Genomic DNA, 20,653 nt, shown 5'->3' with positions numbered 1-20,653 from the left:
CCTCCAAAAATCCTTGAGGGCAAAAAAGGGAAATCACAGTGTGGTAAATTGTCATTTAAAACTTTTATATCCAAAATTGCTTGCCAAATTGGCAGGGGAACCTGTGTGACTGAAAATTTCATTATGACATATGTTTTATTAATGCAATGTAATATTAATACCATAAGCTTAATGCCATAAGCAATATGTGACTTCTGATGTTGCATTTTGAGTGGGAATACATAAGTTAACTTGTGTTAATGCTTGAATGGGGTTGTGCATGCACTGTGTTAAGTGTTGTTAACCAGGCCTGGCCCTGTTGCTGATATAACATGGGTGGGTGCACTTCTGTTGTCTTACGCTGGAGCATCTACCAAATGCATGTAATTTAATACAATGCAATGTTATGCAAGTTCCATAAGGCCACATGGTATTACATCAAAAGTGCAAAATTATAGTCACGGCAGGATATAGTTTCCCTCAAAATGACACAGGTTTAAATGGGAAGCACTGGAAAATTTCACCCTAAAAATGAGAGAGGGCATGATATACCATGGAAAGGTGAGATCATTGGGCAGATAAAAATGCAAGAGAAATATTGGACTTTATTTATTCTTGTCCTGGTGACTCAGAGGCACTGTTGGTAATGCAACACCACTGTTAAACCCTTTTCACAGACCTGGAATCAGGCTAGCACAAGATGGAGCAAAAGCTAGCTGACCTAGCACAGTATGATTAAGTTCTCATTTCATTTCTTGCAGCCGGTACAACAGCACTCAATGTCACACTGCAAGCTGGCATCTGCTCAAACCTAAATGCCCTAATGAACATAATGCAGTCCAAGCCTGAGACCCCCTCCATATATTACTACATATTACTTCTATCTACCTGTAGTCATTTTCTGTGATGAGAAATAGTTTCAATCTTGTTCCTATTGTTTTATTTTTGCTACATTTACATTTACATTTATTTATTTAGCAGACGCTTTTATCCAAAGCGACTTACAAAAGTGCATACAGTAGGTACAGCGACAGTACGGGGACAGGATGTGTACAGTTCCACAATGAGACAGTTCTCAGCTGAGAGCAAGGTCTGTTTGAGGACGCAGTACTACAAGCAGCCTTCTCAAAAAGGTAATAGGATAATAAGTTTAGCCCTCCATGCATCAACAAAAACTGAAAGTCAATCTAGCCAGAAATATTGCTAGCCAGCCTGCCGCCTACCTAACATGTTCAATATCTGGCGCCTGCCTTTTCAGCAAACCTGCCTTTCGCACAAACTTGGTTAGCTGGATGTAAAATCATACTAAAGGCTTTTTTCATTAGTTAGACAGCTTGTTGTTTTGTTTGTGACTCTAGCCAGCTGGCTAGCAAATAAGCTAATAATAATAAACTAGGTAGCAGGCTAATTAAATCTTTTTAGCTGGCTATATACAGTTAATTTATTTAATTTAATTTATTTGTGGATGGTAGCCCTTGTAGAACTGGCATGAAGTACATCAATCCGTTAGTTCATTTCATATACTATATTAGCTTTCTTAGGGAAATTGGACTGATCAATTAGTTATTCTTTACAGCGCTAGCATACTCTCTGTAGTATAGTGGAGTGCCTGTACCTTGGATCTCCTTCTCATTTCTGAACCATCGAATGTCAGCAGCAGGCTTGCTCCCAGAGGTTACGCAGGTCAGTGTAATTTCATCACCTTCCATGGCTGGCTTTGTGAATCCAGCGATCTGAGGTTTCTCTGGAACTCCTAAAAGTTGAAAAAAAAAAACAATTAAGAAAAGATACTTGTTAATCACCATCCCTGAAGTACTGCAGTCCACTACATACCCACAGATAATGTGCTGCACTGTGTGGGCAGGATCATTGCTATATATTTCACTCTTCTTTTCCATGCTTACTCTTCTGTTGATTTTCTATACAAGACTTTTTGCCAATTCAGCAGCTAAAACCCCTAATGAAGACTTTGTCGTGTCTATCTTCCCTTCCAGCTTTTGTTGTTGTTGTTATTTCCTGAAGTGCCAGTGACCTCAGCAATTGAATTGTATTTGGACTCCTTCCCCCTGACATTTGGTTGACACTAACTGCTGTTGGGTAATTTTTTGCAGATGCATTCTGTCTTTATTTATTTATTTGTGTTTGCATCATTTAACATTGCACAATTTAATTGCATCCTGTCCAGACTGAACAGGCTTTAATTTTTTGTAGGCTTGTTGTCATGTACAGCTCCCTAATGGCTTTAATGGTGTAGGTCAAATCATTAGAACCCGGCAAGCTAATTGGCCACATAATTAGTTTAGGAATAAACAGTGATGTAACAGAATGCTTTCAAACTGCAACAAAAGCAAATTGTGAATTGTGAACTGTGGCTCCAACATGTGAGTCACTCATAGTCCAAACTAAATATTTTAAAGCTATGGGCGAAAAACCACCACAGATATTTCCTGACGTGGAACAAAAGTGAGCTTCACGTTGTATGGGCGGCAGTGTAGCATAATGGTTAAGGAGCAGGACTCGTAACCGAAAGGTTGCTGGTTCAATCCCCACTGGGACACTGCTGCTGTACCCTTGGGCAAGGTACTTAACCCACAGTTGCCTCAGTAAATATCCAGCTGTATAAATGGATAACATTGTAAAAAAAAAAAAAACAACTGTAAGTCGCTTTGGATAAAAGCGTCTGCCAAATGAATAAATGTAAATGTTGTTTTAAATAGCGTGTTACGCTACACTGGTTTTGATCTGAGAGGATGAATGTCACTTGTAATTATAACCAAAGCACATATAAATGCTACAGCGTCTGCTGCGCTGAGTGGGAAATGTTACAACAAAGAATATGTCAGTAGTGATAAAGAGCATACTTTTGCTTGGGGTTATCTAAAGATTATTGGGGAAAGACAGTTTACCAAAGGTATTCCAGAAATACGGCAAGTGATTAAGTCCCTTCTAAATCTCCACAGTGAAACAAAAATATTAGTTCCACTGTTTTCTTTTTTTTTGGCCCACTCCCACTTGTTCCAGCTCCATACTTGAAAGAAAGGGCAGAAGCAAACCTGCACAGAACTAATCATGTAATTGTTAAACACTCATCCTTGAGGGTAAATGAACAGACCAGCAAAAACAACTACAGTATTCAGTGGCCTTCAGCAAAAGAATAAAACATTGTAATAGCCAGGCGGTAATTTTATATTCGTGTTATAATAAACCTGTACTCCGCTGGCGTGTTGGCTCATCTCAAGCCCTTGATGGATAAAGAGGCACTGAATACACATTTAATAAAACAAAGGACGCTTGTTTCCAGCTTTTTAAAATGGCTGCACCTCCAAACCGTGCACTCAGATTGGGAGAGTAAGGCTTCGTGAAATGAAATGTCTGATTTGGTTGGACATATAGTATCCGTCAAAAGAAGCAGTGTATAGTCAATTTAGTGTGCGTTATATGTCAGTTTGTGATTTAAGCAATAAACTTGGAAGTTAATGGTAGTTAATGCTATTCTGCTATTGAGAAGTGGAGGGTAACATGTACAGTACCAGTCAAAAGACACACCTTTGTTTGTTTTTACTATTTTCCACATTTTTGAATAACAGTAAAGACATGAAAACTATGAAATAACACTAATGGAATTATGTACTGACCAAAAAAGTGTTAAACTCATGAAATCTTATTCTTCAAAGTGGCCAAAATATATATTTTTGAAATTAAAACATTTTTTGGAAAGAAATTCATACATAGGCATCAATTTCACTGTTTAGATTTGTCTAAGAAACAAATGTCAAGCGTTTAAGCATATGTCTTTAGATCAAAATGTCTTTGAATGCATGTTTACAATTATTTTAATCAGGTGTGTCAAAACCTTTGACTGGTACTGTATATCTGAGTAACAATTCTGGAAATGCTGTTGAAAACATATTTTTTTGGTGGTGACTTTCTGTTAAAAAGTATTTACTTGATAGAAGTGTCATGCAACACTCACCCAGCACAGTGAGGAAGGCCTTGGCCGTCTTGACGGGCATGGTGAAGAGAGAGCAGGTGTACTGTCCCTCGTCTGAGAGAGTGACCTCACTGATGCTGATGGTCAGCTCCTGCCACGATGCCCTCACCAGCTCGATCCGGTTGTCCCTCAGGGCTGGGGGGGGGGGCATTTTACATGGTCAGTGATCTTGAAAAGCCATTATTACAAGGACAGCCACCTCACTTATAGTACATGCACCACTTATGCAAATAGCCATGACAAGGATCAAAGATTCACAAGGGCTCTTTAATACCTCCCAATTACCTTGAAAATAGATTTTATCACATATAATCCTGTTTAATGCACACACAGAGAGAGAAAAAAAATGCTTTTTACATTTTTCTCTCATTTTGGATTGCATAACCCCTGGTGTAAGGAAAAAAATAAAATGGGGCTTAGCAATTTGACATTTTCGAAGTTCGTTCCCAACATAAATTAATAAGTGTGTTGAAATCAATCATACAGTAAAAGGCTAAATGAGAGTTATAATGAGATAGCGTCAGAAGTCACAGGAAATATGGATCTGGAGAAATTACAGCTTCTAATGGCTTAACAGATTTTGGCCCTTGATATTTGAATCAATTACATTTCAGGTCTACTCTTTGAGAGAGCAATAAAGATCAACCACTGAGGGTTTTTTTGTCTCATTGAAATTCCATGTTTTAATTGGTGTAAATGTGAACACAGGACCTAATGTGCCTTAAGGTTCGCTGTATTTATGTATACTTAACAATAACAAACAATTAAACATGCTCATCAAAGAATGTTAAAAACAAAACTGACCAACAGATGACAAAAAAGTAGATCGAAATGTAGATATATGATAATCATTTAACAGTACTCACAGCTTAAATATGTCACTGCTGTACATACATTTTCATATTACAAAAATCAATAATAGAGAATCAGACTGCAATATAATGCTGCTAGTTATGTCAATAAATCCTCAACTCGGCAGCAAGCTCAAATATCAGCTTCAACAATCTTTTACAGTGATAATAATGAATGTGTATCCTATGCAGAACTGAGGGTATCTTCATCAAAGGAGCCTCAGGTCTCATCAGAACCATTTGACAACCTGACATAATATGAACATCTACGTTTACAGATCACCCTCTGAGGAGGTCTGTGATATTCTTAGAATGTGCATTAGCGTTACTCACTTGTTAACCAGAGGGAAAGCTCTGCACCTCCCCTCTTTCATGTTCATATTTATCCATTATGAAGGTGTCGATGCAGTCTGAGACCCCCACAATCAATCTCTCAGTTCCCATTGATGTGCCCATGATTAAATTTTGCAAATGATTTATCCCGCGTAATGCCTTCATTAGAGAGGGGTCAGGCCTAGTGCAGCGGCCGGAATGCATGCTGAGGCTCGAAAAGGTCATCTGGAAGCTGTCAGGGCTCGCAGAGGGGAGACAGTGTTTCAATATATGATCACCTGCTGCTGCGGCGCATACAACAGGATGAATAATAATAACAAAAAACCCGGCACCGGAGCTCTTAATTTAATAAATCGCACATTTTAAAACCTTAAGCCCTGCACCTCTAGGGTCTGGGTAATGGTCCCTCTGGCCATTCTCTGCTCTGAGGCAGCTGAAAATGAGTTCCATTATACAGGCCAATCCAAGCTAAATGCGTGACAAGTAAAGCAAGTAATTCTGTTTTTAACTTCCCACTTGTTGTAGCAATAAGCACTATTTTATTCATATCAGCTTTTAGAGGGATCCATAAAGTTACACACGTTCTTTGCTTGCTACATCTTTTACTTGTGTTGAACTTTTGCAGCAAACTGTAGTTTTACTTGGTCTGCTAAATAATAAAATGATTTAAGTACTGTAGGACCTTAGAAACATGAGAGTAAACAACTCACAATAAACTGTCTGGGTTCTCAAAAATGCTTTCCAGTGCACTAAATACACTAGGGAATGAAAACAAGTGGCTGAAAATATCGACACTGCAGACTGAATTCCAGCACGCTTGGCTACCAGGCCAGCTATTTTATGTAAGTCCTCGGATGTGAACTTTCAAGTGTGATGGCAGATGCTTGGAAGTTCTGGCAGTCTGCACCAATGGGGGAGGATTCAGAGAGAGAGAGGGAAGGTGGTGAAGTCAAACTAAAGACTGTGCAGGGCCTCAGAGATAGGGAGTTTGGAGTCCCGCAGTGACACAGCGATCAAAGCGTGGGTGAGATGACACACTTCCATCGCCCTGCATCCCTGTATCTCTCTGAGACACAGAGAGAGAGATGAGGAGGACAACGAGAGCTCTGCTTTTGTGCTGTTTTGAAGTACACAATGTCCCAAATGTTGATAAGGTGCCTGGCTTACATGAAAGAAAGGGCTGTTCATGCACTGACCAGGAGCACATGGACAGAAGGAGGTGATTCAAAAGCAGCTGAGCTGATTCCATCAGGCTTGTTCTATTGCATAAATGCAGGGAAATACATTTCTGTTTTTGTTCCATAAGGGACAAGCTAAAACATAAATACATAAAATGCAAATAAACACATACAGGTAAGATCATCAAAAAGGACAAAGCAAAAAGTTTGACACTAGTACTGATAAATATGACTCATAAATAAATTGCACTGCTTCCATTTAGAAAGGTTTCCATTTGAAGCATCGCTTAATACATTGCAATTAAAAAAAAAAAAATCAACTGCTACAACTAATAAATCCACAAGCACTACACTAGGCTGAGAGTCTTGATGAAGCGGGGTACCCACCTACAAAAAACCTTAGTGACCCACCGCACAAGCCTACAACAGATGTTTTATTATGGTCCATATTAATAAATTTAAGTGTATATATAAATATGCCAAACATATATTTTTCAGTTTACAGTATATTTAGGAGGGAATCACTCGTTAGGCTAATGTGATTAATTAGTGATGCATTCCTTGGAATTGCCTGGGAGGTCTTTACCATTTATAGGCAGTGTTTATGAGTGAAACAGATGTACCCTTAATGTATGGTAATTAATAATCTGCCTTTAATGCAAGAAACTGCACTCATATTTTAATTACAAACACAGGAAAACTTATTTGGTGGAAATGATTATTTACTTGGGTCCAGGAAAATTGTATTTGTCTCTTATTGATGCTCATGATAAATCGTAACTATCCACAAGCAACAGCACAACTACGATGACCTAATCATAATGCATAATTACCCCATAATTTATGACATGATTGATAAATATGCATGGTGGTAAGAATGGAAAAAGACATTTTTCATAACACATCTAATCTCATAAATACACAGAATATTTTAATAAATCAATAATAAGTTCTGTAATCGGCGCCCTGGACACATGCTTAATAATTTTAATAGTATTTTTTGCATTATTATTATTATTTTTGCTCATCTTGTTTTATCACTCTGAACAATACTTAGATATGCAGTTAAGCACACTGTGTTGCAAAATACTGTATGAAAGATGCTACGTTAAATAAAGTATACCATGTAGTTTGTGAAATGGTTTTATGCCACTAGCAACAATAATTTTAAGATGACATATTTTACGCACTCCATTAATAATATATTGATAATCATCCCACTTTGCTAAGCCTGTGTTAGTTTTCTGTTCTACTGTACATTAACTTCTCTGTGTCTTCAGAAACATAGCAACCAGACAGGGGGAAAAAACAACAACCTGGCAACCTACAGAAGTGGGATTTTAACACTGGCTGAAGAGAATTGGCAGGCAGTCAATTTCCACATTGTTTTTGCTCTTCAGAAATTAATGCTGGGTAGATTTGTGGTCTGTGTATATCTAACTAGCATTCAACAGTATACTGAAGAAATAACAGTTAGTTAGCTACAAATCCACCTTAATAATATTGACTCACTGAAAATGTTCAACACTAATATGCTAAAATATCAGGTATATTGTATATGCTTAATACACTAAATACTCCGGATACACAATTCCAGTATGTTTCAATATCAAAGTACATTATATCTATGCACAGGTTGATAGACAGAGGTGGATCTAGGATTAAAAAGGCTGAGGATATGCACTCTCCTTCTGTGACAGTGCAGAATTTAAGCTTGAAGTACAACTCTGACCCAATCTATAACAATCAGAATTAAATGAGCGCTGGCTGACAAAGCTCTTTTCTGGTGTGTTAGGAAACCAATGTGATGAAAAGGCCCCATTTCCACACACCCAAACAGCTCCGGCACCGTTCATTCTGCTTAGAAGGCAGTATAAATCTGCACCCTGACCTTGTTTCCAGGGCTCCCTGCATCCCGGCAGTGAGCCGAGATGCACATCTACCCTGATGGAAGCCTTCCCAAGGCCGCCTCATATCAGTAACTCTTGCTGACATTTCGGCTCCCTCTAGGGTACCGCATATTTTTAAAGCCCACTCGTCGAAACAAAATACTGTTTCCCTCGATTCATTGACATTCTTCCAGACCACAGACCATGTCAGTAAGCAACATTCATGCACCGTCTTAACGCTTCATTGATTTTTTTTCCCCTCTACCCCGACAGGAAGAAACAAAAATAAAATAAATAAATGAATAAATATATAGTGTCCAAAATAAATAAAGGGAACTGACGTAGGACTTTAAAAAACTGTAGTGATAAACAGTCTAGGAATGTTGGTGGTCATTTAATGATTTTGGACTAGCTGCTATGTGTCAACAATTTTATACATAGCAGCTATTTGATAGATACCACCTCCCCACTTCCTACAAACACACACACACACACACATATACTGGGGAAACAGTATATGAATGTGTGTAAACACCTTTGAACTGAGCACCAGAGACTGACAAGCATGGAGGTGTAAAGCACACTGCATTGGCCGTACAGTGGCGTGGACAGGTGTGATAGAGGCCATAGCCAGGAAAGTCCATCAGCGCGGACGACGGGACCAGATGTCCTGCCTGAAACCTGCCACTATGGGGATGGATTTTACGCCTCATTGGCTGACGTGACAAAGAGGGAGAATCTACAACACGAGGCTCCATTCAGGTTGGTGCCGTATTTATTAATTAAGCTTTTACTGGGAGCGTTTGCTACTGCGGAACTAGGGTTAGCATGGTTGGATAGGAAACCTGAGAATTACTGAAAAGTAGGGCAGCTTTTTTTTTCATGTTTCAACTTTATACATTCATAATTGTATCCCTGCATAATCCCAGATTCTTAATCAAGCATGTGGCCTTTTGAAGCACATGGCAGTAGCATACTGTTTGCAGTATGAACCTTTGTATTCACCCATGAGCCCTGAGCACTCTGTCAGGGTGTAGCCTGGGAGTGTCCATTCTTGAATGTGGAGTGCCAGTAAGCTGTGGAGAACCGTGTCTGTTCCCCCAGTTGGCAATGGGCCTCGGTGTGACTCTGCATGCAGTGTCCAGGGGCATCGCTGGCTCTGTACTCTGTGACTGGGCCACTTTGGCTGCTGGCTGATCTTTTCCTACTGACTCCGTGGGGCTATCATGGCTGGATTCCGGGGCTGTTGCTGCAGATTTGGAGACGCTTTCTTTGACACAGATGGCTGCAATCAAGACCAAAAAAGCATGTTCTTCCAGTTTGAGGGAAACTTTCATGTGCTGGGGAATCAGAAGTTAGCACCCTGATCTTTGTTGAGCGCTCAGCCTTGCTGTCCCAGGCAGGGGTCTGTCTTTCATTAGCTCTAGTATGCGTCTGGCAAATGAGTAAGGAGATATGAGTCACACTGCACAAACCATCTCTAACAAATGCATTATTGAAATTATATACCCATTTAATTTGCTGGAGCCCTCCATCTTGCAGATACCATTGCTCTGTTGCATACTGGCTACCAGCCACACCAATTGTCACGGGAAGGCTTGGCAATGTCAGATACGAGGAGGAGACAAAGATGAGGTTGACCAATACGTGCAAAAACACACTGAATGAAAGAGAGGGAGGGGAAATGAGAATCCTGTCTGAGCAGAGGGGCCTGAATTTCAATAGCTCTCCAAGTATAACAATGCACACCATCTTCCCTGGACACCATCTCCAGGGAACAAAGCAATTCTGCTCTGAGAGTATATATAGAATGGAGGGCTTGCTGGGCAACAGCTTTCCCTCAAATATATGCAGTGCGATTCTATAGCAGTTAATGAGTGCCTTGTAGGATAGGTGTCAGACAAGACTCAATACATTTTGGAGGATACACAGCAAATACTCACAATTCAGCTGTGTAACCTTGCTGTGAAACCACTCTCACTATAGGGAGTAAAGCAATACAACTAATTAACTGCTGATATGCTGTAACCTAGAAACTGTTCTTGCAGATAGTAGTGGTATTGCCATGCATCTTCTCTAGTTCAGCCCAGAGATGAGCAAGATGAAATCTGTTATCTGACAAAGTGTAATTGTATACATTGTCAGATTTTACCTATGTGTGAGAAAACTATTCATCAAATCATGTGAACACTGATACGCCAGCTGAAAAAAGCTCAAGAGTTGTGTTTATTTTACTTTCTTTCACCCACTTCTTCAGTGTATTCTTTTTTGCTCAACCTGTGAAGAAAATACATTATGTGTTCATGCACTTTATACTCTTAAAGATCTACAGTGCAGCCTTCTGGGACTACTGCTGCATTTTGTGATTGGAGAAACCTCTGTAAGATTACCAGGCATATGACACCTCAGTTTCAAGATATTGCTATGGATCTATGGATTTTTACTTGTCTGTCTGTTCCCTCAGACATTCTCATCTTTAAAATCACTTAAAAGCCTTCATCTATAAAAGGGTGTATTGCCAGAAGAAGAAGAAAAAATCACAATGAAAATGAAAAAAAAAAAAAATCACAATTTCATGTTATTTTCTACCTGCAAAATAGCTGGTATACATTTTCTCACCTCTCCAATAAATTTCAGTAACCCTCAACTTGCACATCACTTCAGTGTCCATGTCACCAACAGCCCACAGTGGGGAAAAAAAGACAAACAGAGAGTGCTTTTAAGTTAAAGTGCTGAAATAATGCATGGGCAAAGGATGCAGATCCCAGATCAATCGCTGTACAAAACCAGGTAGGCTCTTTAGGCATCAGTGCTCTCTCAAAGCATCTAATCTGATGTAATTTATAAAGAAGCCTCTGCTCAAAGTCTCCAAACACATTGTGTTCTAGAGTGCAAGGCTCTAGGTGAGATGTATTGAAATATGTTATGGGTTTAGGGGTCTGGCATACAGTATACTAACTCATTGAAAGGTAAGGAACAACATATTAAATGGTGTTTTTCAGTTGTAATATCTGTTTGCATAAAGTGCTTCACATTCATCTGTCCGTGGCCTAGAAATCACTTTTACTTTTTTCTTTCATGGTTCTGAATAGAATAGAAGGAATTACATCCTCTTGAAATCGGGTATGTTCTTCTTTTTAAAATATTACCTTAGAAATATATATTTACAGGATGAAAAAGACATAAAACAAAATGAACTAAACAAAAGAACAGCAGTGGGCATTGGGTATCCTATTATGAGTCCATTTAGCTCCAGGTAATGCACTGCACTTAAAATCCCATTAGACTCTGTGATGAGATTTCAGACCAGGCTGTAGCCATGAGACTTGTTTCCACTTGTCTTATGATGGCTGAATGAGTATAAGGGGGACTGGGGATATTGTTGGGTAAAGAAAGCACTTTAAAAAGTTGGAGTTTTAATATTCTGACAGGAAGGGGGGCTTCCATTCTGAGATCATTTTAAAATGGGGTGTGGCCAGTTGAGTCTGAAAGTGCAATTGCCTGTTCACCTGCATTTTTTGGTGGATTAGTGAACAAGACTTACATCAGTTTGTTAATTAGTTTGCTTTTGTGGTAATGTCAGTATTATCATAATGATTATTGAAAGAGCAGAGACTAATAACTGAAGTTATTTTTGTTATAGTGATTTGGCAAGTGGAAATAGACCAACATAACTTATAGTAGTCCTCAAACAGAACACAAACCTGTCTCTGATTATAAAATAATCTGTCTTTTATGATAAAATAAAAATGTACATTTAGGATTTATGGATTTAACAATGCTCTCAACGTACACTTGAATGTGCACTCAGGTGCATTTCATGGGTTGAACCCCCTGAGATCATTTCTTCCCTAACATACTCTGACAGAATAATGCATTGCACATGAACCTAAAGCAGGAGATCATGGCACAGAGGGGCTATACACGAAAAGGCTATTTAACAATATATAGTGGCCACAAACTGAGAGAACATAAATGGGTATCGCACTTTCTTCTGGCACAGTGCTCATTAATTTTGTGCTTCGATACAGCCATCACACAGTCCATGCACTTTAATGTCTGTCTTATGCACTGTTTTGTTGCAAATAATAAAGTCAGAGACCCCATATTACATTTGTACTTTATAATTCTCTTCAGGAACTTACAGTATTTATTTAATTTGGCTCATCACTTTCTTCCAGAGCTGAATTGCAGAAAATCAATTAAAAAACAACAACAACAACAACAAAAAGATAAATGGCGTGTTGTGTGGGGACAAAGAGGCATGTGAAAGGAGAGACACCGCCCCAATGTTCTGGGTGCCAGCCAGGGAGATACAAGCTGTGCTTGTCTTTCTATGCAAGGAGACAGTAACCTAAAACACATGTGTAAGTTCCTCTTGCTTTCTGTTGCTCTTATGTCTGGAGGATCATGTTTGTGTGGCCTTGCAAACAGAAGGCCTTTGCCGGCCTCAAGTCTCTCACCTGAACAGGTCTGGTAGACTGCCTCACAGTGTGCTGGAATCCATATGCAGCACAACACTGAGGAGACCATCCATGCAATGTACAAGGCACATTTGAACCGAGGGCATTTGCTGACCTCAGCTCTAAAGGGAAGCTCAAATCATGCGTCACAAAGCCTAGCACAGCTGAGTGGCATGATATGGATAGTGGGGGGGGGGGGTGCTGGCCCCAGTGAATGCATGTGGTGTGGGAAGAGCTGTTCCACTTGGCCTGTCTGGCTACTGCACAGGGGGGTCTGATGGAGAAATGCAGGCCTGTTCACATAACGCTCCCATAAACCCCTCCTAAAATGCCAGCCTTTGCTTGATTTCCCCCTTGGATCTTGGTCCCTGTCTAAAGGGTGCTAATGATAGACGCTGTAACCTCAAGCAGCAGGCTACGTACTCTGTTGTTATTTTTGGACTGCACAAACAGTAAAAATAACAGCTGCTTGATTTTCTTAGAACTTTTGCTGAGTAGATGTGACAGGGGTGTGAACCTTTGGGGTATAAACTGACACAAATGCTCAGTGCAGTAGTACTCATATGATCTTAAAAGCCTGCTGCTGAAAGGTATTTTTAACATAAATGCAGATTTAAAAGTGTAACCTTGCAGTAACACCCAATAGGGGTGATGACAAAAATGAAGAAGTAAAGATTTACAGAACAGATAGGGAAAACTTCCACACAGCTTCCTTTATTCATCCAATAACTGTTGATTTTTCTCATAATCCTTTATTGAAAATGGAATGTCTTCTCACAAGGTATCAAGATTGGTTTCCTTTATGTCCTTTATCGATGACATATAACAAAAAATCAACATTGTACTGGTTATTTCAAGCATACCTTGGCCACATAAATGTCTTTTAACATGCATCAGGCCAGAGCACACTCAGCAGGACTCTGCAGTCCTTCAGTACATGTGCATTGCCCTTCTAGTACCAGTCATGTAAACCATATGTCCAAAGCATAAATTGTGTGCTATGAGTGTCATGCTGTAAGCTATTATTTAGTGAACATATTGACTTTTTTTCACAATAAACAACAAAAAGTTCACTGGGGCACAGCCTTTTTCAAAGTCAATGTGGCAGCTGTCCTGATTGGCTAGCGCACAGATACATCCATCACATCCTCCCCTCTTTAAAGAGATAATCCCAGTCCACATGTACTTTGCACATCTATGCGCACTTATGCAGTTAAAATGAAAAAGTGCCAGAGACTTTTGATAACAGTGCAAGAGAGTTGCATCAGTGTTTGAGAGATGTGTTACCCTTCCTTAAATAAGGGCCCTTGAGTTAATCACTGAGATCCAACTTTATGTCCAAGGGCTTGAGTGGTAATTCTCCCTCTCCTATTGAACATCCTCATGTAAGCCTGGAAAGCAAGGCCACTGATGTGCATTAGAACCTGGCTCTCATGGCACATGAAAAAAGAGCAGATATTTCTGTGGTGCACTGATTTGTGGAGGAGATGTGTCTCTATTCATTCAATACTGGCATAAAGCATCAATGGAATCATGGTGAGACTAGTCTCACATCTTTACACTTCTGAGCCAAGTGTTCAATCCACTGCTGTAATGCGGCGTTCAGTCACCTTGACTCAGGACATCTGTTTAGCTTAATAGTGCTGCAAATGTGTTTCAATGTGCTCCCTCTGCAGTGACTGCATCTTTCAAAATTATTCCTCAATATCCTGATCTAATGAGGGTTTTTAATGAATACATAATTGTAGCAATGTGGTATAATGTGTTTTTGAGTGTTAAAAGGCAATTAAAACCCAGGTTTGTATGGTGACCTTTGCAATTTCAGGTGAATGGAAAATTCAGCAAATACTGTTTTCTGTAAGCCGTAAACATCTGGTATAGGGAATGAGGACTAATTTAATTCTGTAAATTGTTTTGTAAAAAAAAAAAAAAAAAAAAAAAATATATATATATATATATATATATATATATATATATATATGTATATACAGTGTTACAAGTCTATGTCAGATAAATCCCACAATTAACTGTTATAAAGCTAATAAAGGAGACAGAAATTACATTTGGTAGTTTATCACAATTTACCACTTATTGCCTTTACATTAACTGAGACAATTACTGTACTTTCAATTAATTAAAAAATTCACAAACAACCATTCTACAAAACATTACTTAGTTTTACATTCACCTCTTATAAATAAATGCAATTTTCATTCTCTGGAACAACTTTCACATTGAATTATTTTACTCCCAGGAGATGGGAAGGAGAGTAAATTATAATGAATATCACCCAAGACAACTGCACACTCATTTGTTCCTCTTAATAATAATAATTCATGAGCTGGCAACATATTAAAGGGATGCCTCCACAATTAAACAGCAGACATATGGCCCACATCAATTTTCTTTCCTACCCCCGTAGCTGCAAAAGTCCATCCTTTCTAATTGCTGTAATGCACGAATGAGGCACCGGTCTGGCACTCCAGCAATCCATCACCCATCTTTGGAGCTGAAGCTCGAAGCAGCCCACAGGCCTGCCCACCGGCCCCTGGAGAAGGACACGTTTTGAGACTTTGAGGTGGTCACGATTGGGGAGTCTTTAATTATTCATGATTTAATAAGCAGAGTGTGCCTGAGTTTGGGCAGGGGAGTGCCAAGTTCAGCGAATGCACATACAGTTGACACACTCATCCATATGCATATGGTTAGGGATTTTCAGGGGACTGGATGTTTAAAAGATGTCAAATCTCCATAAGGTCTGGTGGATGTTCTTCGAGCAGCTGCTGATGCACTCCGATCATTTATGTAAAAAGATCTGCTACACAATTGTAAAAGGAACCTGCACACATCCTGTTCTGTAACATGCTATATAAAAAAGAACCAAATATTTGCATGCTGTTAGCTTTAAAAACTACAGTAATTTATTCTGGTGGTGGGCACAGGATATAGGATCCACCTTGGATCAGAAGGTTCTCTGTATCAGAATAATTTTGTGCTGAGAGCAGTCTACAATATTTTGGTTCTCAGAGACAGATGATCCTATGGATCTAAAGGTGGACTTATTCTGCGAACAGCTTTCAGAACTGGGGAAACGTCCAACAGCAGCTCCTCCCACTCGCATGTGTCGGGTGCGAGTAAAGGTCAAGATGGCGGTGAGTAAACCGTGCGGCCCTCTCACTCCTCTCCCTCCTCTCTGTCGCTCGTGCTTTGTCTGCTCATCCGCACGTACTGCGCAGCTCGTTTAAAATGGCAGGTTGCTCTCATCAGCGACGTGTCGTAACGCTTCGGCTACCCCCCCCTCAGAGCTGTGCTCCAGCAGAGGGCCAGGACATCACCCCATCTGCGCTCCGACTGGACGCCCACAAAGTCCTCGCCTGACGAGCGAAGTTTCAGGCTCCTGCGTTCTTTCCTGAGGCTGCCCCGCTGAGCGAGAAAAAAACCGCACTCGCTAACAAACTGCGTCTGTTCTCTCCTTAGTGGGGGCCCATAATGAGCAAAGCGTGTGAGGATCTCAGAGAACTCTGACGAGGTCTAAAATTGCAGTGTTCTGAAGTGACTGACAGCTGAATAAGTCAACTGTTTAATGGCCTTTGGTGAGTGTGAAAAGTGTCAGTCCGGTGTTATTAAAACCAGCAAAATTTTAAACATCCTAATCTTGGGTCTGACAGACTGTTACTCATTTAACTGGGTCCACAATGCTCAGACGGTATCAGCCATGATATCCAATTTAATAAGGAATCAATGGTAAATAAGAGAATAAAGGTTATATCATATTTATATAGTGTGGGAGAGCACATTATCAAAATCTTTAATTTTTAAATGTGCACTGTGCACTGTGATCCAGTGAAGTTAATATCTTTCAGCATATTTGAGATTCTGAGGACTCGGCATAAGATTTTCTCTTTTTTGTTATCTTTTGCAGTCAACAGACCAGAATTCACATGCACAATTCACATTACATTCACAAACTATACAGAGCACAAAGACTACAGTTCGTATATTTACAATGGTATCATATATTCGCATTCATAATACATTAGCACTTTTTTACTTGGGTTTTATTCTCTTATTTTTTTTTATTGAAACATGACATGACAATGTATTATCTTATTCTTGCTCCTCAAGAACTGCAAAAAACGTGCTATATTGTTGCAATGCACAAACATTCATTTATATTTTGGTCTGGTTAATTTGAATTTACTGAAATATTGTAAATATAATTTTTCCATGATTTGTTTTTGTGGTTGTGATCTATGGTGAAAAAGCAAGCAGTCCTTTCTTTGGACGGAGGTGACTTTGTTTATTGATATCATGGTGCAGGATCAAAAACAACCTGCATAAACAACTCTCATAAAAAGTATAAGCCAAACTGACTTTCTATCTTCCATTTGGACTAACTGTTGTGACCCTCCACTTATAACTGCTGGTCACTCTCCTTTTCACTCAAAATTTACATGTAGCTTCTTCTGGGTGCCCTACACTCTTTACAGAGCATGCTACAGCATTACTACACAACATAGAAAGGTCTCTATCCTTGGCAACCAAAGCTGCCTCTAAAATCCAATGTATGGTGCCAAGATTAGTGTTCTGAGGAAAAACGTGTGACTTTTTAAAACTACTCCATAGAGTCCTTGGCATTGCAAATCTGGCCAAAACGATCAATCAAGAAAGACGCATTGATGATGATTTTTCAGTTGGAGCTCACTGATGCTGTACAACACTAGCTGCAGAACAGCCCCACTGACCAAAGACTCTCCTTAAACATTTCAAATATGCTTTTCTCAGACATCCACCAGCTCCCTAGATTTATATGGCACTGCATTATAAATGATGCAACCAAAAGGTTAATGTGCAATAAATACATTTTGTGATATTGTATAGACCTGGTCTAGATTCATTTTACTGTAATCTCCAGTGGGAGTAGATGGAAACAGAGATAAATCCCAGCACATATTAATCACACTAATAACATACAAGGACAACGGTCATGCTCTGTTTGCTTTTATATCTGTATTTATTATCAGGAAATGCCTTTGACTATACATTTGCAATGAACTTTTGTCATATTTGGAATTACATCAATTACAGAATGACATATCGACATCTGAAAATTCATTTGTTTATATATATATATATATATATATATATATATATATATATATATATATATATATATATATACATATATATATACACACACACACACACACACACACACACACACACACACACACACACACACACACACACACCTCTGTGCTGATGCATTTGAACCTAATCTGATACAGGAGCATTTTGCAAACAAGGGCACTTGCACTGGTGTTAAGAAACCCCAGTGGATGAAATGTATTATTCATGGTCATAAAATCTTTAAAAAATGGAAAAAAGGACCACCACTTACCTTGTACTTCCCTGCACCTATTAATCTAATTGCCTGTATCCAATGCATTTGTCATTTGAGGGAGAAATAGTAACTCCTAAGAGACACAAGGTAACATTCTGCAACTCATGACTAGACTAAGGTCCTGCTTATTGCAAGCAGCTTTGTTTACCGTTTTTCTCTTTCAGTAGCATAGTTTAATGTAAAAATGTAAATATATCACTAAATTAATTAATAAAGTAATAATAAAGCTCCCCTTATCTCTTAAAGTCCTTCTCATGAAAATTGATCCCAGCAGGATTAAATGAGTCGCTGTATTTCTTGTTTTTAATTTTATATTGCTGGACTTGGCCACTACTTCTGTTGCTTTGGCAAGTATTTATATTCAATGTGTGGCTGCTGTCCCTCTGGGTTTGCCTGCCTTTATTGCACATCAGTTGTTTAAACAGATCAGTCAGTTACACATGACTATTTTTTGTCACCTGGCATTAAACCAGGGACAAGGTGCCATTGTAATTTTGGATCACACCACCAATAGAGAGGTAATTTTATGCCAACTTGATGACTAAAAAAAGTCTTCCCACTGATCCACTCAAGGACATCCAGCACACAATGCCCTCTACAGAAAAAATATGCAATATATTTATAATGGTTGCACATTAATTCAGACTTTTACTATATTACTTTCATCTTTGCAAATGCAGACTCATTGTTCTTGCTTAACAATAATTCATCATAGTTTGATATTGATGGGTCACACTTATTAAATTGTTTGGTGTGATGTATGAGGGAAGACATTACAACTAGGGCTTGAGGAAAATTACATATACTTTCCTGACCAGACTTACTATAGAACTTAAAATGACGAGGGAGATGCTATAGGACAAATGCCAATGCAGACATCCAATCACAGATCAGAGGAGAAGATTATTAGAAAGAGCAACCAGTTTTCTGGTAGGGAGGCAAACAAGCAACACTGTATTGACAGAAATATGTGAATAAAACTCTGCCTCAAGGGTGTCCAGTTTTATCTGGAAATAATTCAAATGCCTGTCAGAATTTTTTGATCTACTTAGTAATCATCAAACATGTAATTTTATGATTTTTATATGTTGTACTAGCTCCTCTTGAATCATCATGTTCTAAACACTGTACCTCAGAATGGTGTTAAATGACCTGAGAAAATGCATCCTGATGATTTCACTGTGCATCTTGTACAACTGGGACTTTGAGTCAAACTTTAAGAGTCGGATTGTCTTTGAAAACCTACATATTAAGTGATGGCCCCCAAACTCACCAACCTGTATGTTGGTGAGTTTAAGAAGTAGCATGTGTTTACCTCAGAGCAGAATCCAGATTCTTATCAAATATAATAGCATGGTCCACAGACAATGGGTACGATGGGCGGAAAGGGGCAGGGGTGTAGCGGAAAGGGGCAGGGGTGTAGCGAGCGCTGGTTGAATAGGAAATAAAATGCACTAAAGACATGCGTCTTTGTGATAAACTACAGTCAGCATTTCGACAGGTTGCCATTCTGATTTCAAGTGACGTCACATAAAAAGCTGAAATTGTGTTACACGCTATCAAAACCGATTCCCAACAAGGTTCACTTTGGAAAAAGCACTAAAACACCACTCTGCCAAGTGTTTACTTACAATAAACTGTTAACCGTGGAAACAAACCTTGGCAATTTCTGCGCAGGAACGAGGGTTGAAATTTTATTTTAGATTTAGAATGTTAATTTTCTATAAAATATAATACATTTTAATGTAATGTAATTTCAAATAACATCAAATTTATTTTTGGCCTGCAGACCTCCATCCAGATTAATTTTTGGCCCTTCACAGGAAAGAATTTGGGCACCTCTGCTCTACACCCATCATGACACATTATTGGAACCCAACTCCAAAAGGTGATTGGATTATATTCTATGCACCATAAAATACTCACCCATTTTGAACTATAAAATAAAGTCGGCCACAAACACTGAACACTAATCATACATTCAGAGACAATTCAAATGCAACAGAGACATTAAAGATACTATTCCCAACCAAAAACACGATGTGAAGAAACAACAGTACACCCACAAGTACAACAACCATACATATAAAAAAAAATGTTTGCAGGTTATAATTTTCACTTTCATTTTTCTGTCAAATTCCTAATAGATTCCCTTATCCCCCCACAATACTTCACTAAGCTATAAAGTTCTGCACAAGTTGGAGTAGGGCATGGAATCACATGCAAGACGGAATCAGCAACACAGGGGTTACTAGTTTTTGTCAGATATCCCTCTCAGAGAAAATGCAAAAGTAAGGAGGCGGTAAGTCACATTTTTAGAATATGCAATGGCTTGAGATCTTAAATTGCTAATGGTCTCTGTAAGAGCCCTCTGTAGTTATGAGAAATTTATATAATTAGCAAATGTTTGCATCTTGTTGCTCTTCCAAGTTCTGTCCAAGGTTCTTTAGCATTAACCATACTCCAATGTTTTAAATGAGCAAGCTGAAAGAGCTGATTAGTTGAGTTTGTTATGCCAGTCACATCGTGAATCTTAGCAGTGAAGGAACATACAGCATCAGAAGA

At 39.0% G+C, this 20,653-nt stretch overlaps 1 protein-coding gene across 2 annotated transcripts in view; it reads right to left on the bottom strand.

Annotated features, from left to right (window-relative positions):
• LOC118783563 (cell adhesion molecule 2-like) overlaps positions 1–20,653 on the bottom strand; it is a 310,327-nt gene that overhangs the window by 34,515 nt on the left and 255,159 nt on the right. For both annotated transcript variants that reach the window (XM_036537490.1, XM_036537492.1), the window contains exons 4-5: positions 3,953–4,105; positions 1,595–1,732 (exon numbers count right to left, since the gene is read on the bottom strand). In XM_036537490.1, coding sequence (XP_036393383.1) covers positions 1,595–1,732; positions 3,953–4,105 — 291 coding nt within the window. The remainder of the gene's footprint in view (positions 1–1,594; positions 1,733–3,952; positions 4,106–20,653) is intronic.

Source organism: Megalops cyprinoides, chromosome 9, assembly GCF_013368585.1.
Source record: "Megalops cyprinoides isolate fMegCyp1 chromosome 9, fMegCyp1.pri, whole genome shotgun sequence".
NCBI classification, from domain to species: domain Eukaryota; kingdom Metazoa; phylum Chordata; class Actinopteri; order Elopiformes; family Megalopidae; genus Megalops; species Megalops cyprinoides.
The sequence above is the reverse complement of the archived record's forward strand: the minus strand, read 5'-3'. Positions and strand labels throughout refer to the sequence as shown.